This window comes from Chiloscyllium plagiosum, unplaced genomic scaffold (assembly GCF_037043375.1).
Source record: "Chiloscyllium plagiosum isolate Xiang-an unplaced genomic scaffold, Cpla_swu_hap1 HiC_scaffold_7, whole genome shotgun sequence".
NCBI lineage: Eukaryota > Metazoa > Chordata > Chondrichthyes > Orectolobiformes > Hemiscylliidae > Chiloscyllium > Chiloscyllium plagiosum.
The window spans coordinates 66,510,940-66,536,944 of NW_028270145.1; the positions used below are offsets into that span (position 1 = coordinate 66,510,940).

Genomic DNA, 26,005 nt, shown 5'->3' on the forward strand with positions numbered 1-26,005 from the left:
ATCTAAGAATAACGATCTCTCTAGCATAGTTGCCATGGAAAGGAAACGTGAAGTAATTTCAGCTTAAATAAACAGTCTTAATAAGCCATTGCCCAGTTAACTTCCTATATAAACTGAAAACTCACCGGTCCAGCATGTTTGTGACTAAAGCATTTCTAGAATAATATTAAAATACCTAAATAATATTAAAATAACAAAAAGTGTGTAAATTGGATATAAGTATGTATCTGAGACATAAAATATGCCAGAACAGTTGTTAAGACATTGAAATGTACATTTTCAATTCTGTTTATTTGAAAATAGGGGTCGATGCATTAATTCAGTGTTGCACAGAGATTTAATTCACTTGTTACCAGTGCCTACAAATTAGAATTTTTTTTATTCATCAGCGGGACATGGCATTGCTGGCTGGCCAGCATTTATTGTTCATCCTTAGTTGCCATTGAGAAGGTGGTGGTGAGTTGTCTTCTTGAACTACTGCAGTTCAAATGCTGTAGGTAGATGCACAATGTCCTTAGAGAGAGAATTCCTGGGTTTTGACCCATTGACAGTAAAGGAAGAGCGATATATTTCCAAGTCAGCATGTTGAGTGGCTTGGAGGGGAGCTTTTAGGTGGTGGTATTCCCATGTATCTGTTGCCGTTGATCTTCTAGATGGAAGTGGTTGTAGGTTTGGCAGTTGCTGTCTAAGGATCTTTGGTGAATTGCTGCAGTGCATATTGTTGATAGTAAACCCGGCTGCTACTGAATATCAGAGGTGGAGAGTGTGGTTATTATGGATGTGGTGCCAATCAAGCAGGCTGCTTTGTCCTGGATGGTGTCGAGCTTCTTGAGCATTGTTGAAGCTGCACCCATCCAGGCAATTGGAGAGTATTCCATCATGTGACTGGCTTGCGCCTTGTGAACAGGCTTTGGGGAGTCAAGAGATGAGTTACTCACCACAGTGTTCCAATATGGAAAAACATAAGGCATGAAGCTTTCCCTCTCCACAGCCTCCACTCCAGCTCCCTGCCTTCTTACAGACTCTAAGGCACTATAACCCTATTTCTAATTTGTAACAGATAGCATTTTGCAGGGTCAGGCACACAAATTATAGGTAAATGAAATTTTCAGATTCTTTTATTTTGGAAAGTCAAAGTATTCAGGAAAGCTTTTGCTGAAGATTTTGTATATATAGTAAAGAATGTGACCACATTTTCACAGGGTGGTCAGATAAGTAGGTGACATGTTCATATAATGGCAGCTGTTATAGTGCCTTTAGAGTCTGGAAGAAGGCAGGGAGCTGGAGTGGAGGCTGTGGAGAGGGAAAGCTTCATGCCTTATGTTTTGCCATATTGGAAGCTGCCTATCCTATTTACCTTGACTTTGACAGGAAACTGTCTGGTAGGCCAGCCAATGGAGAAATTGGTGTGCCAGACTATTCAGTGCTCGCCTGCTGCCACATTGAGTTCTCAGCTGAGTTCTCTGCAGCAGTACTTGTCTTTCACCTTGCACTTTGATGAGCTGGTGAATGAATCATTCTTTATTTCTGGCTGCTTGCAGTCCACTTGTGTCTGGTGAATCACCTCATGCTGATTCCAACTTTATTACGAGCCTCAAGGGTAAATCAATGACAGCATCTGCTGCAAATATCACATAAATTGATAGGTTTTCTCATCACTGCTCTGCTGTTGCTTCTTCCTGTTGCCACGTGGGTTGTTTGTTCTTGAGCGTTGAGGTAAAAACTCAGAAGGGAAGGTTCCTGTGACTGATCAGGTGTGGGTTGAGCAGCAAGTGGTCCATGGTTAGACCATCGGCAGTGCCCATCATGCGAGATAGCTGGATGATGGTGAGCACTGGGTTGAGAAAAAGGCACAAGGCAGTAGGCTGCTATTATCTACAATATTCACCCTGTGATGACATGGCAAGCTACCTCCTCATCACCCTCCTTTACTTTCTTTTTGGCTCTTGTGGATTTAATTGAAGTGGAAGAAAGACAGAGAGATGATCTACCCTTTCTCAGGAAATGAATTGATAATTTAAATATTTTAATAGGGCTGGCAACCTCTACCCTAACTTGCTTTGTGGATTTGCCCTGGCGTGGTTGGGATTTCCAAGACTGAGGAAATTCAATGGCTGGAGGGAGTAAAGCTTTTTGGTCACCCAAGCTCATCACTTTGGTAACTCTCTGGTAAGCCAAAGGAAGTCATACCAGTTATTCTGGCTGGTTTCCAGGCCTGTTCACCAAAAATAAAGCATGCTTCTGGATTTCCCAACAAAAGCTCTGCCTGTGCCTCCATAAACAGTCTAACCTTGTCAAGATTCTGTCACTTTGTAGCTTCCTACAAAATTTTCCCAAAGTTGTCAGCAGAGATTTTCCATAATCAAGCTTCCTTTTTTTTTGGTGCCAAAAATAGAAATTGCTGGAAAAGCTCAGCTGGTCTGGCAGCATCTGTGGAGAGAAATCAGAGTTAACGTTTCAGGTTGAGGGATCCTCTCTCAGAACTGCCTGGCACTGTGCCCTTTTCAAGAGTTCTGTGCCTCTCTGTTCACAAATACCACAAATCCTCTGTAGAGGTCACATCACCAGAAAAGATGCTGGATTTGAAGAATCCTCTCCTGACAATATTTGTTAGTAGCTTTCAGTGAGGTGAACAGCAAGCACTCTCCTACCACTTGCTCACCCTAACATTGTCAGTGTTAATTAGAGATGTACAACAAATGCTGGACTTGACATACTTCACATACAAATTTAAAAAAAAGAGCAAAATCCAGGTCAGTACATAGAGATCTGAATTATACATGCAATACTTTTAATAATTAAGTACTTGCATAAGTAGAACATAATTGTTCAGCATATTTAATTTATTTTGTTTTACGTAATCACTGGGATATAAACCAAATATCTTTGATAGAAGCTGTCAGATCCCTACAGGCTACATATGCAGCATACAAAATTAAGTTTTGCACTCCCAGTAAGATGCTGTGATATGAAACCTCAGGCCAAAGTTATGATCCAATACTATTCCATTGATATTCCAACCTGTGCACTCCATAACGACAGATTGGGAGTGAGGGATTTACTTAGACTTCCATCAAAAACAGCTATTTAACACAAACAGATCAGAAAACTGACCCCTTAGTGAATTTCAAGACTCAGTCGATCTGTAATTGTGTTAACCATCAAGATGAAGGAATAAGGAATTGTAATCTAAAAGACAAGCAAGACAACAAAATGAAATTCACAAATTTGAAGAAATGAGAACATATGTGAATGAAGAAAGTAACATTCTTGACATTGTTTTAAATTATTCCTGCTTTACATTTGGGAGAGCAGAAGTATTACTTGTCGGACTGATTTGTAACAGTCTGTGAAAATTATTGTCTGATAATACCAAAAAAAAGGAGTCACATAAGCATTGTATATTTAATTGAATACGCTTGTGTGTTAACTTGAACAGCCAGTTTTATTTGCAGATGTTTCAAAAATGACTTATTCTGAATTTTGCAAACAAAATAAAACTTTTTTTACTATCATTACATTGAATTTGAAAAGAACCTTGATTTACACTTTGAATACTGCCAACTGTTCTAGCTTCTACATTGCAAAATATATAGAAGCAAAGAAGTAGTGCAAACTTGATTTGCATGAATGATAGCAGAAATCAGAGGTATACCCATTGGGAAAGACTGAACTAGCTAGAACAATTTTCTGTGGAAAGGGGGTGACTTACAGAGATCTTTAAAATTATGAAGACTTTTGATAGACAAAGCATGGAGAAACTATTTCTACTTGTGGTGAGTCCAAAATTAGGTACAATGGATATAAAATAGTTACAGATATATTCAAAAGAGAATAAAGAGATACTTCTCAGATAACAGTGCAAATATGAACTTGCTACCATCTGGAATGGTTGAGGCAAATTGTATAAATAAGTTTAAGGAGAAATCCCATTAGTACTTGAGTTAGAAAGAGATAGAAGAATATACTTTTGCAGTTAAATAAATTAAGAGGGAGGATGCACATGTGAGTATCAATGCTGGCATAGATCTTTTGACCAAAGTGTGTTCTGCAATTTCGAAACAATTTTCTGTAACATGATGTGATAACATCGCAAGGTGGAAAGTATCTAATGGTGTTATTGTGGTAATTCATGGTGATTATGCCAGCTCTCTCCATAGTTTGGACACTAACTCTACCAAATATACACAATAATTTTATTTTTCTTGTACCTGTATTGAGAAATGAACATTGCTAAGCAGTCAGCTTTTTGTTTGTAATGTAGATACACATCATGCATTATAATTATGAGCTCATGTTGAATGTTAGCATAATTTTCACCTCACACCATTCAGCATCATTCAAATACAGCATTGGAATTCATACACATCCATTTATCTATGAACCATTCCATTAATATTTGGATGAGACCACAGTTCACAAGCAATTCTAGGGTAAGGTAAATGATCAACAAGTTGGGTAATATATGAAGCATTGCCTTAACTAAGGTATTCTTGTGGAACTAACTGCTTCAATTGAAAATTAATGCCAGCCAGAATTTTCTTTGAAATTATTTCCCATAATTTACTTATATTACTGCATTTTTCTCTCTACAGATTTTTGTTTATTCTCTTGGGGCCTCTTGGTAAAGGTCCACAATATCATGAAATTGGCAGGTCGATTGCAACCCTGATGACTGATGAGGCAAGTGCTAATTCCCAAGTATTTAATTTAACATGATCTGCAATATCTGTGCTACACTTTGATTATTCATTAATTGCAAACTTGCTAATCTATTGTAATCAACATGGAGAATGCTACACTAGCAGGCAGTTTAAATTACATTTGAGGACTGGACAATAATAAATTGTTCAAGAGCTTCAGAGAACAGATGTTGAAGTTCCATTATGATGCGCAGATCGTCACATTTTGTGTGTATCGTTGCTACCAAGAAAAAGAACTGTGTTACTTTGGTACTTGGTTCTGTTTTTTAAAAGTATTTTAAGGGTATGACTGGTGAGAATAGAATGATTTATATAGATGCTCACACTGTAGCCATGTTTGGAATTGAACCAAGCAATTGATCTTCAGACATTTGTAGTGTAATTTGTCCTTTCTCAATCCATGTTTTCTTTCTTATTTAAAAAACTGAATGCAATAATTTCATTTGACATCACCACTTACTGTTTCAGGATTATGCATTATTATAGAACTATAAATAAATAAATTATTGGATCACTGATTGCAAGTATCTTTGAAGATTTATGCATGGTGAATGTTTAGATTTTATGGCAATAATGCCAAACCTGTGATAACTAATGGTTTTATTCTGTTAGATTGTTGACTTGTAAGGTGATTTGTGGTTTTCAGGGAATGGTAAGTAAATGCTGACTTAATGTTGACTCAGTCAATGTCCTTTCACTTCTGTGTCATTCATACAGTAGGGGCAATATTTCTGTTTGATGTTTCAAGCTTTCTGTTCTGCAGTCTGCACATTCTACATATGCACATGAGATTCTTTTGATGCTTCACCCGATGCTGTTCGGGTTAGTACGCCACCAGACGTCTTCTGTCGCTTCTTTGTCCCTTCACTTCCACCCTCGCTTCTCACACCCTTGCCTTAATCCTTAAATCTCTCTTCCCACATGCTTCTATTTCCATTCTCCATTCTCACCTTTAAAGTTCCCAGTATCAATTACCAGCATCAGGAACTTTTGTCACGTTTTCTCTCACTCCTACCCTTGCTCCTACCCTCGCTGATCTATGCATAGACTTTCTTGGCTTCTCTTTCTAAACTGAAAGTACTTGCAACAAAATTCACACAATGATGGCAAGTGACAGTATATATAATACTTGCAAATTATTTCATCTAAATGTCCCTGTTTTCATAAAAATGATTTATATATTTTATAATTTGCAAATGTATGCCACACAATATATATGGGCGAGTCAATAAACAAAATCACACATGAACAAAAACTGTTCATTGTAGTCAATCCCAATTTTATCTGTCTCTACATTCATTTCATCCATAATTTCTAAAGTGATCATGTCTCTAAATGACATATATATGAGTTGTTGTCTACTAAATCTTGGGGTGATGTTGCTTCTCTGGGGCTGTCATTCCCATGGCATGCGCTTGAACCGAACAAGGCACTTGTTTTTCAGAATCCATAATTTTGCTGGGTTTATATTAGAAAATAAGAACAGGAATTGCTGGATAAGAGTTAACATTTCTCATACAGTGACCCTTCTTCTAAGTAAGACACTAACTCCTATTGCCCTCCGCAGATGCTGCCAGACCTGCTGTGCTTTTCCAGTAATTTCCGTTTTTGTCTCTTATTTCCACTATCCACATTTCTTTTGGCTTGTTTATATTAGAAAATATTGGGCTGTTGCTTTTCCTTGAACATGGAAGATTTCGCACTCCCTATTAGTATTGACCTTCATCTGCCACATGTTTGCACACTCCACCAACTTACTGATGCTTCCCTTGCAGTTTATAATACTTACAAGTTTTACAATATCCACACATTTTTAAGTTGTGTAATGTATACTAAATTTTAGATGATTAATATTTATCAGGAAAGCAAGGTCCCAATACTAACAACTGGGAAATTCCATTGCCAATCTTTCAACAGCAAGCAATAAATCCAGTATCCATTCTTCTCTTTTTCCTGTCATTCAGCCAACTTTTGTACCTACGCTGCTTTTGGGTCTTTAATGCTCTGAGCTGTAACTTTGCTCAAACATTTGTTGTGTAGCACTGAAATCATGGAAGTGCATGGACACCACATCAGCCACATTGCTCCAACAACCCTCTCTTTTACATCTTCAAAAGAATCCCAGCAAGTGAGTTAAATCTGGATTTTCCTTAAGAATTCAACACTGGCTTTCCTTAACTACCCTATATCTGTCCTTGTTGTCAACTTGGATTCAGGCTTGTTTCTGAAAGAGGAACTAAGACACCTTTCTTTGTGGATGGAGTTCATAAAATACATGGGTTGAAAAGTATGGTGCTGGAAAATTCCTGATGAAGGGCTAATACATGAAACATCAATTCTCCTGCTCCTTGGATGTTGTCTGACCTGTTATGCTTTTCCGGCACCACATTTTTTGATTCTGTTCTCCAGAATGTGCAGTCCTCACTTTCTTCTAGACATAAAATACTTGGCCTTGCAACTCCTTTCTTAAACTAGTCTCATACTATATTGCTGGTTTAATAGAGTCCCCTCTTCTCCTTAAATAACACTTCTGAAGACATTAAACAATCCTTGAATAAAACTAATGAAAATTAAATCAATTTTTTTTTTCATATTTACTTCCGTGCAATCAACACTCAGTTGCAGCAGTGTGTACCACTTACAGGATACACTGCAGAAATTAATCAAGGTTCTTTTCGATGGCACCTTCCAGACCTACAATGGTTCCAAACTAGAAGGACAAAGGCAGGAGCTGCGTGGGACTACTACCTGCAAGTTCCTGCTCAAGCCACTCACCATCCTGAGTTGGAAATACATTGCCATTCCTTCAGTGTCTTTGGATCACACTTCTGGAACTCCCTTCATAACAACATTGTTGGTATGCCTACAACATGTGGACTGCAGCAGGGGTTCAAACAGGCCTTCACTAGGGTATATATGTTGGCCTGAACAGCAAAATCCACATTTTTAAATAAATTAAAATACACCCACTTTATAAACAACTAAGTAACAATTTTTTTTCATATTTGATATAATTCAATTTATTTTCTACATTCCCTTTTCTTTCATTAAAGAGAAAAGAAAACCTTAATGCATTCAATCTCAAAGCAACCCAAACAAAAAATAATTTTTCACATTGTTGTAATGTGTCATACCACTGGGGTCTTTATTGAAGGATCTCTAACAATTTATTGAGTTAAATACCTCTTTTGGTGAAATAATGTGACAACTGGCGCCTTGTGTCAACAGACCTTATTTTGGAAATCTCTTTTCTTTCTAACATTTGCTTTAAGCTAGCAAGGTCAATTTTTAACTTTTTCACAGGGACACCCTTTATCAAATATATGTGATTGCAAAAAGAAGTTATTCACAAATTTGTCTCAGATTGCCCTGAATCCAGGATTTCCTTTTGGATATTGGATGAATACGTTACGGTTTTCTAATATGACATATAGAAAAGTCTAACTCAGTCAAAATGATTTGTATCAGGAATTAATGTTTAACAAATTTGCTAGAGTTCTTTGAAGATTTAACAAGTAGAGTTGATAAGGGAAGCTGGTAGATATGGTGTATTTGTATTTCTAAAAGACTACCTGCTATCTTCAATGATCTGTGCTCATACATAACCAGTACTCTCTGCTTCTGCACCCTCTTTAGAGTTGTACCTCTTTTTTATATTGTCTGCCCACATTTTCTACATTACTACACAATGCATTATTACACACCTCTCTACATTAAACTTTATCTGCCATCTATCCAATCACTCGACAAACTTGCCGGTGTCCTTTTGAAATTCTATGCTGTGCTCATAGTTTACACTGCTTCCCAATTTCATATCAAATGCAAATTTTGAAATCTTCACCTGTTTACCAAAATCTAAATTATTAATATGTATTAGGAAAGGCAAGGGTCTAAATACTAACCCTGGGGATCTCCTACAAACTACAAACCTTCCTTTGGCTCGCAAAGTATCCATTGACCATTTACTTTCTGTTTACTATAATGCTGTGAATTTTGCATCCAGATTGCCACTGTCCCTTTCATTCTATGGGCTATAACTTTTCTCACAAGTCTTGTGTGGCACTGTATTGAATGCTGCCACATTAACAGTATTACCCTTGTTGAAGTTCTCTGTTTTCTCTTCAAAAAACTCCAGAAAGTTAGTTAAACATTCATTTCCCCTTTAGAAATCAATGCTGGCTTTCCCTAATCAGCACATTTTTTCCAAGTGACAGCTAATTCTATACTGAGTAATTGTTTCTCGAAGCTTTCTGAGGTTAAACTGACTGGTCTGTAATTACTCGGCTTATTCTTACACCCTTTTTTGAGCAAGGGCATGATGTTTGCAATTCTCTACTCGTCTTGTACCTATCCTGAGTCTCAGGATGATCATGGCCAGTGCCCCTGTAATTTCCACTCATTTTCTTCAGTATCCTTGTATGCATCTTATCTAGTCTCATTGCTTTTTGAACATTAAGTACTAACAGTCTATCCAAGAGTTCTTCCTCATCAATTTTGAATCCAACTAATGAGAAAATTTCCTTCTCTCCGCTTTGGCCTGTCCTATGCCCCTGGTAAAGATGAATGCAAAGTCTTCATTTAATTGCTCATCCAAACTGCTGCTTCCATGTGTAAATTCCCTTTTGGGTCCCTAGTTGACCTTAATCCTTTTACCACTCTTTCATCATTTATATATCTACAGAAGATTACACTTTGTGCTACCTGCCAGTCTTCTCACATAATTGTTCTTTGTTTTTTGAATACAGTTTTTCACTTTCTCTCTGAACCCCGGTTCTCAGTGGCATTTTGTAACTGACGCATCTGTCATAAGCTCACCTTTTCATCTTCATCTTGATTTCTACCTTCTTTGTCATCCAGGGACCGTTTGATGTGTTTACTCAAGATTCCCTTTTGAGGGAATATACCTTGACTATATCTGAAACACTTTTTTTCTTTGAAGGTAGTCCATTGCTTAGAGTATTTTCCTGCCAGAAGGGAAAGTGATGACCTGTGCCGTTGCAAGTTCTATTCTCATTTCCCTTAGTACCTTTGAATGTAGAGACAAAAATAGAAATTGCTGGAAAAGCTCAGCAGTTCCAGCAGCATCTGTGGGGAGAAATCGGAGTTAATGTTTCATTTCATAAGAACATCAGAACTAGGAGAAGGAGTAAGCCATCTGACCCTTCGGGCCTGCTCTGCCATTCAACAAGATCATTTTCATGGACTCAGATCCACTTAACTGTGCTCTCACCATATCCCTTAAATCCTTTACTGTTAAAAAAAAATCTACCTTAGCTTTAAAAATGTTTACTGAAGTAGTGCCAACTACTTCACTGGGCACAGAATTCCATAGATTAACAACCCTCTGGCTGAAGAAGTTCCTTCTCAATTCAGTCCTAAATCTGCTCTCTCTAATCTTAAGGCTATGCCCTCTTGTCTGAGCTTCATCTGCCAGTGGAAACATCCTCTCTAGAACATAGAACATTACAATGCAGTACAGGCCCTTTGGCCTTCGATGTTGCGCTGACTTGTGGAACCAAACTGAAGCCCATCTATTCTACACTATTCTATTTTCATCCATATGTTTATCCAATGGACCATTTAAATGCCTTTAAAGTTGGCGAGTCTACTACTGTTGCAGGCAGGGCATTCCATATCCCTACTACTCTCTGAGTAAAGAAACTACCTCTGACATCTGTCCTATACCTATCACCCTTCATTTTAATGCTATGTCCCCTCATTTGAGCGAACACCATCTGGAAAAAAGACTCTCATTGTCCACCCTACCTAACCCTCTAATTATCTTATATGTCTCAATTAAGCACCTCTCAACCTTCTTCTCTCTAACGAAAACAGCTTCAAGTCCCTTAGCCTTTCCTCAAAAGACCTTCCCTCCATACCAGGCAACATCCTCGTAAATCGCCTCTGAACCCTTCCTATAATGTGGTGACCAGAACTGTATAGAATACTCCAAGTGCAGCCACACCAGAGTTTTGTACAGCTGCAAAATGGCATAATGTTGCAGCATGCTGCTATGTAGAGGGACCTGGGGGTCCTTGTGCATGAATCAAGGTTCATGGTTCCGACGCTCAATACATCTACCAATAAAAGCTGCTACACCGTATGCCTTTTTAACAACCCTATCAACGTGGGTGGCAACTTTCAGGGATATATGTACATGGACACCGAGATCTCTCTGCTCATCTACACTACCAAGAATCTTACCAGTACTCTTTATTCCTGTTGCTCCTTCCAAAGTTAATCATCTCACATTTTTTCACAATAAACTCCATTTGCCTCCCCTCAGCCCGACTCTGCAGCTTATCTATATCCCTCTGTAACCTGCAACATCCTTCAGCACTATCCACAACTCCACCTACCTTAGTGTCATCCGCAAATTTACTAATCCATCCTTCTACACCCTCATCCAGGTCACTTATAAAAATGACAAACAGCAGTTGCCCTAAGAGATCCTTGCGGTACACCACTAGTAACTGAACTCCAGGATGAACATATTCCATCAACCACCAATCTGTCTTCTTACAGCTGGCCAATTTCTGATCCAAACCACTAAATCACCCTCAATCCCCCGCCTCTGTATTTTGTGCATTAGCCTACCATAGGGAACCTTATCAAATGCCTTACTGAAACTCATATATACCACATTAGCCGCTTTAGCTTCATCCACCTGTTTAATCACTTTCTACTTCTATCTTATCTATTCCCTTCATAATTTTATATGTTTCTATAAGATCCTCCCTCATCCTTCTGAATTCCAAAGAATATAATCCCAGGCTACTCATTCTCTTCTCATAAGCCAACCTCATCAACTCCGGAATCAACCTAGTGAACATCCTCTGCACGCCCTCCAGTGCCAGTACAACTTTTCTCAAGTAAGGAAACCAAAACTGCACACAGTAATTCAGGCGTGGCCTCACCAGCACCTTGCACAGCTGCAACATAATACCTCTGCTTTTAAACTCCATCCCTTTAGCAATGAAGGACAAAATTCCATTTGCCTTCCTAATTACCTCTTATACTGGCAAACCTGTGATTCACGCACAAGGACACCCAGGTCCATCTACATAGCAGCATGCTGCAACATTATACCATTCAAATAATAAGCATTTTTACTGTTGCTCCGACCAAAATGTATGACTTCACATTTATTAACATTGTATTCCATCTGCCTACCCTTCGCCCACTCACTCAATGTATCTATCTTCCTCTGCAAAGTTTCACAGTCCTCTGCAACTTGGCTCTGCCACTCATCTCAGTATCATCTACAAACTTTGACCCTATACATGGTCCAAATCATTTATATAAATTGTGATTAATTGTGGTCCCAACACCAATCCCTGAGGCACACTACTTGTTACTGATTGCCAACTAGATTAGCATTCATTTATCCCCACACTTTGCTTCCTGTTAGTCAACCAATCTTTTATCCCTGCTCATACTTTACTCATAACGCCATGCATCCTTATCTTATGCAGCAGCCTTGTGTGCAGCACATAGACGAGGGTCTGTTGGAAATCTCGGTACATTACATCCACTGGGTCCCTGTTGTCCACCTTGCTGTAATGTCTTCATAGAATTCCAAAGAATTTGTTAAGCATGACCTGCCCTTCATGAACCCATGCTATGTCTGCCCAATGGAACAATTTCTATTGAGATGCCCTGCTATTTCTTCCTTGATAGTGGACTCAAGCAGAGTCTAGATTAGAGTGGTGCTGGAAAAGCACAGCAGTTCAGGCAGCATTCGAGGAGCAGTAAAATCGATGTTTCGGGCAAAAGCTCTTCATCAGGACTAAAAGCAGAGAGCCTGAAGGGTGGAGAGATAAGTCAGAGGAGGGTGGGGGTAGGAAGAAAGTAGCATAGAATACAATAGGTGAGTGGGGGAAGGGATGAAGGTGATAGGTCAGGGGGGAGGGTGGAGTGGATAGGTGGATAGGCAGGTCGGACAAGTCATGGGGACAGTGTTGAGCTGGAAGTTTGGAACTGGGGAGAGGTGGGGGAAGGGGAAATGAGGAAACTGTTGAAGTCCACATTGATGCCCTGGGGTTGAAGTCTTCCAAGGCGGAAGATGAGGCGTTCTTCCTCCAGGTGTCTGGTAGTGAGGGAGCGGTGGTGAAGGAGACCCAGGACCTCCATGTCCTTGGCTGAGTGGGAGTGGGAGTTGAAATGTTGGGCCACAGGGCGGTGTGGTTGATTGGTGCGGGTGTCCCAGAGATGTTGTCTAAAGTACTCTTCTAGGAGGCGTCCAGTCTCCCCAATGTAGAGGAGACCACATCGGGAGGAACAGATACAATAAAAGATATTGGTGGATGGGCAGGTAAAACTTTGATGGATGTGGAAGACTCCTTTAGGGCCTTGGGAGGAGGTGTGGGCGCAGGTTTTGCAATTCCTGCGGTGGCATTGACCTGACCATGTAGTCACGGAGGGAACGGTCTTTACGGAAGGCGGAAAGGGGTAGGGAGGGAAATATATCCATGGTGGTGGGGTCTGTTTGGAAGTGGCAGAAATGTTGGCAGGTGATTTGGTTTATGCAAAGGTTGGTACGGTGGAGGTGAGCACCAGGGGCGTTCTATCCTTGTTACGGTTGGAGGGGTGGGGTGCGGGATGTGGACGATATGTGTTGGAGGGCATCTTTAACCACATGGGAAGGGAAATTGCAGTCTCTAAAGAAGAAGGCCATCTGGTGTGTTCTGTGGTGGAACTGGTCCTCCTGGGAGCAGATACGGCGGAGGCAGAGGAATTGGGAATACGGGATGGCATTTTTGCAGGAGGTAGGGTGGGAAGAAGTGTAATCCAGGTAGCTGTGGGAGTCGGTGGGTTTGTAAAAAATGTTGGTGTCAAGTCGGTCGTCATTAATGGAGATGGAGAGGTCCATCTTCCCTACTACAGAGTTTAAGTTAACTAGTCTATAATTGCCCATCTTTTGTCTACCTCCTTTTTTAAACAGTGGTGTCACATGTGCTGTTTTTGAATCTGCTGGAACTGCCACAGAATCCAGCAAATTTTGGAAAACAATTGCAAGTGCACTTGCTATTTCTCCCGCCATCTCTTTTAGTACCGTCGGGATGCATTGCACCAGGGCCAGGAGACTTATCTATCCTTAGCTCCATAAACTTGCCCAACACTACCTCTTCTGTAATAATGCTTGTTTCCAGGGCCTCACCTACCATCGTCTCTGTCAATTACTGGCATGTTATTAGTGTCCTCCACAGTGAAGACTGACACAAAATACCTGTTCAATGCCTTGGCGATATCATCATATCTCTTAACTAAATGCCCCTTCTCATCCTCTAAAGGACCACCGTTTACTTTAGCCATTCTTTTTCATTTTGTATACATATCGAAACTTTTGGTATCTGTCTTTATATTATGTGCTAGTTTTTTTTATCTCTCATGTTCTTTAGATTACTTACAGTGTGGAAACAGGCCCTTCGGCCCAACAAGTCCACACCGCCCCGCCGAAGCGCAACCCACCCATACATCTACCCCTTACCTAACACTTCGGGCAATTTAGCATGGCCAATTCACCTGACCTGCACATCTTTGGACTGTGGGAGGAAACCGGAGCACCCGGAGGAAACCCACGCAGACACGGGGAGAATGTGCAAACTCCACACAGTCAGTCGCCTGAGGTGGGAATTGAACCTGGGTCTCTGGTGCTGTGAGGCAGCAGTGCTAACCACTGTGCCACCGTGCCGCCCGTTACTTTTCTTTATAGCTCTTTCTGTGGCTTTTTGTTGACCTTTAAATTTTTCCCAATCTTCTAGTTTCATGCTGTCCTTGGCCACTTTGTATGCCTTCTCTTTCAATTTGATAGCCTCCCTTATTTCCTTAGACACACGTGACAGATTACCCTTTTTCACTGGAATATACTTTTTCTGTGCACTTCAAAAAATTGCTTTGGAAGTCCTCCAATGCTCATCAACTGTCCCACCATAAAATCTTTGTTTCCAGTCGACTTTAGCCAGGTCCTCCCTCACTCTTTTGTAGTCTCCCTTGTTTAAGTGTAGGACCTTGGAATTGGATTTTATCTTCACATTCTCCATCTGTATTCTAAATTCAACCAAACGTGATCACTTCTTCCAAGAGTGACCCTTCCTCAGACCCAAAATGTTAACTCTGATTTCTCTTCACAGATGAGCTTTTCCATCAATTTCTATTTTGTCTCTGACTTTCAGCATTTGCAGTGCTTTTGGTTTTTATCTTTGAATGGTATCTCGTTGGGTCCGGGGCCTTGTCTATTTTAAGTACTGGTAGCCAATCCAACACCACCTCCTTATTAATTGTAATCTCTCCCTGTGACTTAAATTCCTCCTCTTTCCCCATTGCCTGGGTAACATTTCCATCATTAATAAAGTTGAATGCAAAGCATTTTGTCTAATTCTTCAACCACGCTCTCTCATAAGCAGCACTTTCTTGTTTAGCATAATTTCCACCCCTTCTCATCTAGGGAGATCTCGATGTGTATGCCATACCTTTCTCATTTGCAGGAATAGATCTTTAATGTATCCAGACAATCTTCACCCTGTCCTGTTCTGATCTGCTCTCCACTTTGTGCTCTACCTTGTTACACAAGCAGAGAACTAAACAGATACTGGAAATTTGAAGAGAATGTAGATGGGAAAGAGTTAAACAGACATCATGCTTCCGTGATTATTGCAGAATTTTGCTAAGGTTTGATATGGGCTATTTCAAGTTTGGTAGCAATGTTGGGGGCATCTTGCTTCATCTTTTATGCTTTTCACAAGTGGCATGGTGAGTATCTCAACAGATAGCGGCGAATTGTCAATTAAGGGGATTATTACTTTTTAAGCACCTTGTCGATGGCTCAGCATGCCTCATTAAAATTCAGATTTCTGTCTTGCCAACCTCAACTAAATGTCAAGGAAACAGCCTGGAAGCTACTGTAGGACCTGGCAAGTTCAGCTTGATGTTTTCTCTATAGGCCTCCATGTTGGATATTGAGTACCAACATTTCAGTGCATGTTCCATGGACATAAACCACACATACCTCATGCCCATGGACTTTGGCATCGGACATACAGGTTGTTCTGCTATAACGCAACTGTTGTGTTCCTCTGTGAACTCATGCTATAGAAAATTCCAGTACGGAAAACTGCTATAGAAAATCGCACTATAGGAGATCACTAATAGAAAATCACTATACCTGTTGAGTGGAAAGTTTGCATTCTATAAACATTGTCCACAAATTGTCAATCACATAATCGCCAATTTGCGCTGACGAAACAAGTGATATAGCAGAATGACTTGTATACCAGCCTGTAAGAAGCTTCATAGCATATCTCCGATCCACTCAAAGATGCTTCTGTACTTCACCTAGGACTGTTATGATAATTATCATTGTAATCCTGCTGTAAGAGCGTGCTTATGGACAGGACCAGGATGCATCTCCTAGCTCTTTGCTTGCTATCAAAGCAGTCCTTCACTCTGAGCCCATCCGAATGTCCACAGCATTGCTGACTTGAACTCCTTGCCTTGCGTTGCCTTGTATTTTTGTGCCTTTTCCTGTCCACCAGAGATACTGCGCACATATTACTTTTGTCTTGTCTGGTCATTTATAGCTGAGACTGGAGGCATGTCATGGTTGTCAGCAATCCTCAGTCAGGTGAAGGGGAACAGCCTTCTTTCAGGAGTTCCTAGCATAGTAAATCAAGGACAGGCCCTGATACCAATTCAGGAGCGTGGAAATGTCATGTCTGCCACTCAAGATGGTCAGAGGCAAGTTGCTTTCCATTTAAGGGAGAGCCCACCACCTGTCTTGTGTCTTTCTGCACTAATGGTAGCTCCTTTCCTCTTGTAATGAAAGAAAGTTAGGTACAAAGGGATATGAGAGTGAGTGGCACAGCTGCTAATCTGGTTGCAGGTGAGTAGGTGTAACAAGTGAGTGATTGGGCAGCCCAGAGGACATACAGAGTTAGTAGTGTCAGGGATTAGGGTGGGTGATGATGAGTGAGGGCCGATGTTACTGGCAATAGTGAGAGCGGTAGAACACAAGCCTCAGTGGGAGATAGATAGAGAAGCACAGATAGAGTGAGTGTGAGATATCGGAAAAATGATAATGACACTTATGCTTGCAGAGTGGACAAGGTCAATGAACTTCTTCTTGCGGTGTTATGTATTCCTCCAAAAAAATGAAAGTGCTTTACCTTGCATGGCAACTTTGGACCAGGCTGGTATGGCCTGATGTTGTGGCTACCACTACTGCTCATAAGGAAGCAGAAGACCTGCCTTTGCACCAGGTCAGCCAGCAGGACATCCAGGCTTGGCAGAGCTGGGCACTGACTTCCCTCTGCCATGTCTGAGGCATATGACAAGGACTGTGCAAGGCAGCTCCAGACTGATTGTGCTTATCTGGATGCACAGTGGCCTTTTGAAGATGTCGCATGCACAAGAGAAGCTGGTGAATTCTTGGATATGAGCTGAGTGGCGAGTTGTTCAGAGGACAGCATGTAGTAAGGTTGATTCAGATCTGAGGGATGCCATAGGGGCAATGAGATAGTTAATGTGGTGAGTTTGGTAAGATATGGTGAGGCAGTAATGAAGCCTTGCGGCAGAAACCCCTCAAAAGCTTAATACAACTCAGATATAGCCAACAGATTATAAGATTCAGCTGTATGTGTGCCTATATGTACAATCTCCGATAATGTAGAGTAATTGTAAAGCTGCTTTGTAGGACTAATGTGGCAGCCATTCCATTTTGAAGTATTCTTTACTATAATATAGTCATAAATCTGAAACAAGATGAAAGTAGTTTTTTTCAGATTTATCAAGCATCTTTAGGGTGTGATAAACAATTTATTTTTCTTGCCATGGCATTGCCATCCACTATTCCTCCACTATCAATTGGACCAATCACAAAAATGATTCAAGAGCGAGTTAAAGGCTTCAAATTTTGGGGTGAAGAACTGTCCTCCTGACTCCCAAAGCCTGTCTGCCATCTACTGGACGAGTGCAGCTCCAGCAACACACAAGAGATTCCAAATGATCCAGGACAATACAGCCAATTTGATTGGTACCCCATCCACCATGATCACTATTCACTTTCTCCACCACACTCAATCACACCAGTGCATAAAAGTTCTTCAATTCTGTCAGCCGTCCACAGGAATGCATTGACTGATTCAGAAATAACTGCACGTTTGACTGCAAGGCAGTATGTGCAATGAATGCTGTTACACATTGAGATGATTATTTAACTAATAACACACTAGCAGGAGGAAAATACAATCATCCTGGTAAATGTCCTCTGCACCCTTTCCAATGCTTCCACATTCTTCCTGTAATGTGGCGAACAGAACTGTACACAATACTCCAAGAGCAACCGCACCAGAGTTTTGTGTAGCTGCAACATGACCTCATGGCTCTGAAATTCAAACCCTCTACCAATAAAAGCTATTACACCGTATGCCTTCTTCACAGCCCTATCAACGTGGATGGTAACTTTCAGAGATTTATGTACACCTACACCGAGATCTCTCTGTTCACCTACACTATCAAGAATCTTATCATTAGCCCAGTACTCTGCATTCCTATTACTCCTTCCAAAGTGAATCACCTCACACTTTTCCACATTAAATTCCATTTGCCACCTCTCAGCCCAGCTCTGCAGCTTATTTCTGACCCTCCGTAATATGCAACATCCTTCAGCACTGTTCAAACTCTACCGCCTTAGTGTCATCCACAAATTTACTACAACAACTCACCAGGACAAAGGACCCGATACCCAGCATGAGCAAAACCAACATAGTATACAAAATCCCATGCAAGGACTGCACAAAACACTACATAGGACAAACAGGAAGACAGCTAACGATCCGTGTCCATGAACACCAACTAGCCACGAAACGACACGACCAGCTATCCTTAGTAGCCACACATGCAGATGACAAGCAACATGAGTTCGACTGGGACAACACTACTATTATAGGACAAGCCAAACAGAGAACAGCCAGGGAATTCCTAGAGGCATGGCACTCATCCACAGATTCAATCAACAAACACATCAACCTGGACCCAATATACCGGCCACTGCAGCGGACAGCTGGAACTGACAACCAGAAGCGGCAGAGACAAACCACTACAAATGCCGGAAGAAACATCACAGAAGCGCTTCACGGGAGGATCCCAAGCACTGAGAATGTCACCTAGACAGGGGACGAAACATCTGCAACACAAATTCCCAGCTCGGCGAACAGAACCACCACAACAAGCACCCGAGCTACAAATCTTCTCACAAACTTTGAACTGATGAAAAATATTCATTTAGCATCTCTCCTATCTCCTCAGACTCCAAACACAACTCCTTACTGTCCTTGACTGGTCTTAATCTTACTCGAGTCATTCATTTATTCCTGGCATACCTATAGAAAGCTTTAAGGTTTTCCCTGATTCTACCTGTCAAAGACTTCTCATGTCCCCTTCTGGCTCTTCTTTGTGCTCTCTTTAGGTCCTTTCTGGCTAACTTGTAACTCTCAAAAGCCCTAACTGAGCCTTCATGTCTCATCTTTACATAAGCCGCCTACTTCCTCTTGACAAGGGATTTGATTTCTTTAGTAAACGACAGCACCCTTACTCCACCATTTCCTCCCTGCTTGGTACATATTTATCAAGGACATGCAGTAGCTGTTCCTTGAACAAGTGCACATTTCAATTGTGCCCATCCCCTGCAGCTTCCTCCCCTGACCTATACTTCCTAAATCTTGCCTCATCACATTTTAATTGCCTTTCTCCCAGCTATAGCCTTTCTCCCTGTGGTATATACCTGTCCCTTTCTATTGGTTTGATATTGCCCAGGATACAAACCCCAACTAATTTGAAATTCCAGTGAATGTATCATGTTTCTTCACTGTCTATAAATATTTTCATCAAGTGACAGTCAGTTTTATTAGAATTATTAAGGTGCTTAAGGGATATTTAATAGACCTTCTGTTGATTATTGAGATAATTTTCCTGATAAATTGAGTGACAAGAGAAGCTTTAGACATTGCTCAACAGAACATTTGAAGACACACACCTGGATTGCCCCAGGTGAGTGCTAGTTGTTTGCTTTTCTAGAAGTGTTACTGTAATTACTTCTGAAGTAGAACTAGCCCTTTTTGTTTAACTAGTATTAAATGTTTCTGCATTAATACCTTAGTTCTAAGTATGAATACAATCAAAGCCAGCAACTTTGTTTTTAAAATGAAGATATCTGAAATTCCAATTGTTTGCTGAAAGAATAAAATCACAAAATTCACAAAATCACAGGCAGCCAAGTAACTTGCAGATAAGCCTGTGGAAAGATCAACAAGAGAGAAACAGCCCTTAGAAGTTGAAATAACTGTGGAGAAGCTGGTATCCTGTTACCAGGTCACCCTTTATTTACGTGTGAACAGTATACTGACTGGGATCAGCCAGCTCAGAGTTAGTCCCAGAAGTGAGGAGATTCTGAATCCTCTGTTTATTTTTTTTAACATAAATCCATATTTTAATGAATTTCTAAAATTAGCATTCTTTTCACATTCAATACATAGCAAGATTTAACAAAAAATCTCAGGCTTAAATTGAATCATTATAAAGTGAAAAGTTGATTCAGTTCACTTTAAATGCACCAAAATATATTTTACAGTAATGTAGCAAAACTGTAGTAGTACATACAGCATCTTAACCTCCCAAGTCCGATTCTTAATCCAAGAGGAAATATCTCCTCCTTAATGGAGGTAATTTAGGTCCTAATTGAAGTGATTGTGTAGTCTCATGTTAATAAAATTCCCATGGGATATGGAAACAGACTTGCAACTTATAATTATCAGTTTAAACCAAACAAAACAAATAAGTAATAGAATCCTCTGTTTATTTTTTTTTCTTTTTTTTTCTTTTCTTTTTTTTCTCTTTGTTTTAACCCCCACACTACCACCTAAGTGCGGTAGTGCTTATTTTATAATCCTCTGTTTATATCAACCAGCCAGGATTCCCTGATTGACCAAGGTTAACAACCCCAATCAAGGATATAACAGTCAACAAGATCCATCTGGTTCCAATCACTACAGAAGTAAACCCTTTTATTTCAAACCTGGTAGAGGGCAGGGTAAGGAAGAAGCTAGTCACAAGGAGCAGTTACAAATTCTATTGGGAAGCAAGGATCTGAAGGAGCAATCCTGATGAAAGTTAAAATAAAGACTGTGGATGCTGGAGATCTGAAACAAAGCAGAAATTGCTGGGGAAGATTCAGCAGGCCTGGCAGCATCTACAAGAAGAAAGCAGCGAGTTAATATTTCAAGTAGAGTGACTCTTCAGTCCTGATTAGAGGTTTAGCTAAAGAGCAAGTAGGAATGGAGTCTCTGAGTAAAGCTAAGAATCCCTTCTGGGTAAAGGGAGAACTTTAAAGTAACAGCACAGAAAAATCAGAGAAATCTATAAGTTTAAAAGGAGTGCTCACAATGAGCATTGCTGCCACGGTGAGTGGACATCGTGAGGTATGGGTACTGTAGGGAAATCATCTTCCATAGAAGTAATTTAAACTGAGCTCATGATATAGGTAACACTATGACACCAGAATTGAGTGACAAAGGGGCAATTTAGAAGCCTAAATGGGCAGAATATAACAAAAGAACATAGTAAGAAGAATGTTCAGCTCCTATTAAAAGCAGGAGATCCATAATTTAAACTGTACTTGCATCTGGAAGAATTTATTAAGGCTATCAGGCATTATTTGAGAAAGTCATGGAAATAGATGGGCATTGCTTATTGAACTATAGGAGGCAGGAAATCAGCTGTAATCTCCATTTTATCAGCAGAGGGCTGGAATTCTCTATTTTGACTGCAAGAACATGGGAAAAGCCCAGGTAAACAGTACTGAAATATAGCATTGCTTTATAGAATTTGAAGCTTTAAGACAAGGAAAGTAAATAGCATTGCTATACTGCAAAAGTAAAAAAATTATTTGGCAGAGTGATGAAAGCACATTAATATACTGTAGTATTAAATGTCTTCAAAGCCATGAATGAAAGTGAAATTGGGATAAAGTAAAGTTTTAAAGTAAGAAAAATAAATAATCACATTAGGAAGAAATGGCAAAAGTAATACTGCCTGGCAGATTTAACTTTAGAAACAAGCTAATAAGATCACAGGGTTGGACATACGTAGAGAAAACAATTAAGGTACAAAATTGCTTCCAAGTTACACACTATAACACAGGCTGAACCAGTAAGTGCACTATTGTATTCAATCGGACCTACAGCTGATAATTTACAGTTGTTTAAGGCATTTAAAAAAAAAAGCACAGACACATTTGATGAAATTCTACAAGCTTTAAGAAAAAATAAAATAATTGAAAGGGCAAAATTTAACAGAAGTGTTCAGCATTCAGGGAAACTATACACCAGTTCCTTAATGATCTCTACAGATTAACGAAAAACTGTGACAATGGACCTTTGACATCAGAATTCCCTAGAATTATTTTTTAGAATTATCAACGGAATTATTGATGAGTCTTTGTCGGATTAATTACAGTCCTAAGAAGGTTTGACTATTGAGAAAGCTGTTCAGATTGTGCTAGAAATAGAAGGCAGGAAAAATCACAGCAAAATTATGAGAGGAGAAGGATAACCTTATTACAGGAAAACAACGTATCTTGTTCAATTTGTAAGGAAAAATTCTTAACTGTGACAAACCTACACAAAGAGTAGGCCAGACAGCAGATACTAAGAATCAGTGTCAGCATTGTGGATGCAGAAGGGTCACAGGCACACACAGTGCCCAGCTCTTTAAAAAGAATGCTTTATCTTTAAAACTATAGTCATATCTGGTAAACCTGTTGAAGTTGCGCATTGTTACAGAGCATCAAAAATGTCAAATATCTACTCAAAGATGTTAATTGGTAATGCCATCAGCATCAGAAAAGATATCCAATGTGTACCTGTGGGAATTTGATGATTTGAACAATTAATGTTTGACAGTGCCTGTTTATGCCAATGGATATCTAATTAATTCTAAACTTGTAACTGGAGCAAGCATCATTGTCATGTCACATTATTTGCCATGGGTGATGAAACAAAGTTAACAACCTATAGAAGTTAATCTGCATGGTCCAGTTAGAATAGTTGTCAAAAGTATGCTACAACACAACACAACTCTGGCAACACAAAGGGTGTCAGGAAGTAGAGAATATGTGTGTTGTTTAAAATCTAGAAACCGTAGTATTGAGCATGCATTCCAACAAGAAGCTACAATTGAGTGAAATTATCTGTAGTGATATAAGAGAACTATTTCATTTTGTCAATAGAATCAAAATCTGCACGTACACAGAATTGACAGAAATATTGCCATTCCTATCAACACTGAAGGGAATTGAGACAATAAAAATCAGCGAAGTTTGCAAAATGATGCAGACAAGGTGAAGAAGAATGGCTGTATAACCCACTTTGAGTTCATTCATCAGGTTTTAACTGAAACTGTTCAGGTATCAATGCAGCCTAACAAACAATTCTAATAATTGGAAAAAAAAGATGTTAGATGATGAGGAGTATTTCAATGCTTCATCTCCAAAGAAAGCATTATCAAAGGTAAGTCAGCAACAATTGTCCAGTAGCATGACAGAGGATGTGAACATGTTGGGTTCAACAGCATGAGAGGATCTTCAAACTAATCTACAATTGAACTAAAGAGTTTACATTCTTCAATTTGGATGTACAAGCAGACTTAAAATAGAGATTTTCAGCTCCAATTGAAGATAATAGACAATAGACAATAGGTGCAGGAGTAGGCCATTCAGCCCTTCGAGCCTGCACCGCCATTCAATATGATCATGGCTGATCATTCCTAATCAGTATCCTCTTCCTGCCGTATCTCCATAACCCTTATCTCCTTAAGATGGGATGCATATGACTCCATGGGAGCCAACACTGTGGTGGGATGATCATTGTCTTCAGAATCAAGACATGATCAAGAAGTGGTTGCCTGCTGCAGAAATTCAGGTTCCTGCAAAAATATTTGCAAAGAGTAACCATCTTCCTTGAAGGAAATTCCTAAGATTAAACAATCCTCAGATGATATTATGGGGCTACCTGATTCAGAGATGAGTTCCTCTTAAAAAAGAAAGTCAGGAGATTGAGCATCATCCAGATTAAGTAATGCACCAACTAATGGGTTTAGCAGGTATGACATCCTTAGCAAAGGATGTGCAAGCAATAAAAGGTCCTTCAGTGTGGAGGGAATTTCGAGATCATGCGGGGGTCAAGAATAGAAATCAAAGTCAATTCCTCAAGCCATACCAATCAATCTTTTAAGTTTGTTGAGAACACATTGCGAATGAATTGCAAAACTCCCAATGGAATCTGTGAATCTATAAATATAGAAATATAGAAATATAATCTGAGGAAAGAAAGCTTGGGGAGCTGTTGAAAAGGTAAAGTTGCTGAAATGGTTAATGCTGAAGACTTCATTAAGTTCCAGCCAGTCTGATGATGTCATGAGTATTCGGAGCATGAAGAAAGACTATCCTCGGGTTTGAAGAGGCCAACCTTTGTGCCAGCACTCCTCAGTTTTGTAAAAATGTCTAATTTATACTGTATTGTTAACATATAATGAACTATAAAGATACAAGTTTCTGCTCATTAAGACTAATTGGTTTTCTTCTGTCTTGCTGGCCCAATTAAGGAAAGGGAATGATAGTTGTAAATTGTCTAAACATAAACTGGTATCAGTTGGCATTGCAGTACGTACAAAAGTTTCCTTTCAAATCAGGAAGGGCCGGCTTTCTTTCTCAGTGTCCCTTTGCAATTAGAAAATTACAAAAATGACAAAATTTGAAACCATGTATTCCAGCTCATTTTGAAAGCATTGAGTATATAACTAAATAAATATTAAACCATTGGTTGGAAAAATTAAAATGATACTGTCTTCTGTTCCTGGGTGTTTCTATGTTCAGCAGTAATGTAACATTTAAATTAATTCATACAGATGCGTAATTTGTATAGAATTTAAAAAAAAACATTTAAGATTATCTAAAATTAAGACATCTTTATCCTGATAAAGGTGTTACGTTTTACATATTTTAAAAGCTTTTCACGTTTAGACTGCATGCTAATGTGTTCCTTTCAGCTGCAAGATTATTCTAGTTGGAGTCTTATCCCTAAATGTGTAATACTATTAATAGTAAAATGAATAAGTGATGCGTACTGCAACACAAACATTGAATTACAGCTAATTGGTGTGTACAGAGAGCCCTGGATAATTGATTCTTGTTTTTGAAACTATGTTGCAGGTATTTCATGATGTTGCATACAAAGCAAAAGATCGTAATGATTTAGTTGCTGGTGTGGATGAATTTCTTGATCAAGTAACTGTTTTGCCACCAGGGGAGTGGGATCCATCAATTCGAATAGAGCCACCAAAAAGTGTACCGTCCCAGGTGTGTGTATTTCATGTTATTGTTCTCAAATACAACTCTTACTATATTGCTCAGGGATTTTATTGAAAAATGATATTAACCAAACAAAAATATTGTGTATTCTTTTCATGGTGTTGCTAGCAAGGCAAATTTCTGTTGCCCTTCCCTAACTTTCCTGATATTCAGTTTGAAGTTGGAATATATTGCGATGGCTAACCCTATAAAACTGAATAGGTTCATGCGTACCCATTGATAAGGCTCACTCTGTAAAATTACAGAGCTCAATTGAAGTTGCTGGTTAAATCATAATATCTTATTTTTTTGTTAAGGACTGAGCTGTAAGGTTAATGACGCATATTCATTCAGAATACAAATGTAAATTATGTGTAATAGCAATCCTAATTAAAGTGGAATGTACACCTAAGAATAATAACAGGCTTTAAATCTCATCAATGTAAAGACGAAAGCCTGAATATGCTATCATTTCACCATGTGGGCGGCATGGTGGCACAGTGGTTAGCACTGCTGCCTCACAGCGCCAGACACCCGGGTTCAATTCCCGCCTCAGGCGACTCTCTGTGTGGAGTTTACACATTCTCCCCGTGTCTGCATGGGTTTCCTCCGGGTGCTCCGGTTTCCTCCCACAATCCAAAAAAAAATGTGTAGGTTAGGTGGATTGGCCATGCTAAATTGCCCGTAGTGTTAGGTAAAGGGGTAAATGTAGGAGAATGGGTCTGGGTGGGTTATGCTTCGGCGGGTCAGTGTGGACTTGTTGGGCCGAAGGGCCTGTTTCCACACTGTAAGTAATCTAATCTAATCTAATCTAATCTAATCTAATGTTAAATGCACCCAGTTCTTATCCTTAAAATGTTAGAATCATTCTTCCTGTATCAAGCTCTGGCAATATTCTTTGTGT

General features: G+C 39.6%; 1 protein-coding gene across 3 annotated transcripts in view; it reads left to right on the forward strand.

The window, feature by feature from the left end:
- The window catches only part of LOC122551630 (sodium-driven chloride bicarbonate exchanger-like), a 285,117-nt gene that overhangs the window by 161,005 nt on the left and 98,107 nt on the right, over positions 1 to 26,005 (forward strand). For all 3 annotated transcript variants that reach the window (XM_043693862.2, XM_043693863.2, XM_043693861.2), the window contains 2 exons: positions 4,596 to 4,683; positions 24,964 to 25,110. In XM_043693862.2, coding sequence (XP_043549797.2) covers positions 4,596 to 4,683; positions 24,964 to 25,110 — 235 coding nt within the window. The remainder of the gene's footprint in view (positions 1 to 4,595; positions 4,684 to 24,963; positions 25,111 to 26,005) is intronic.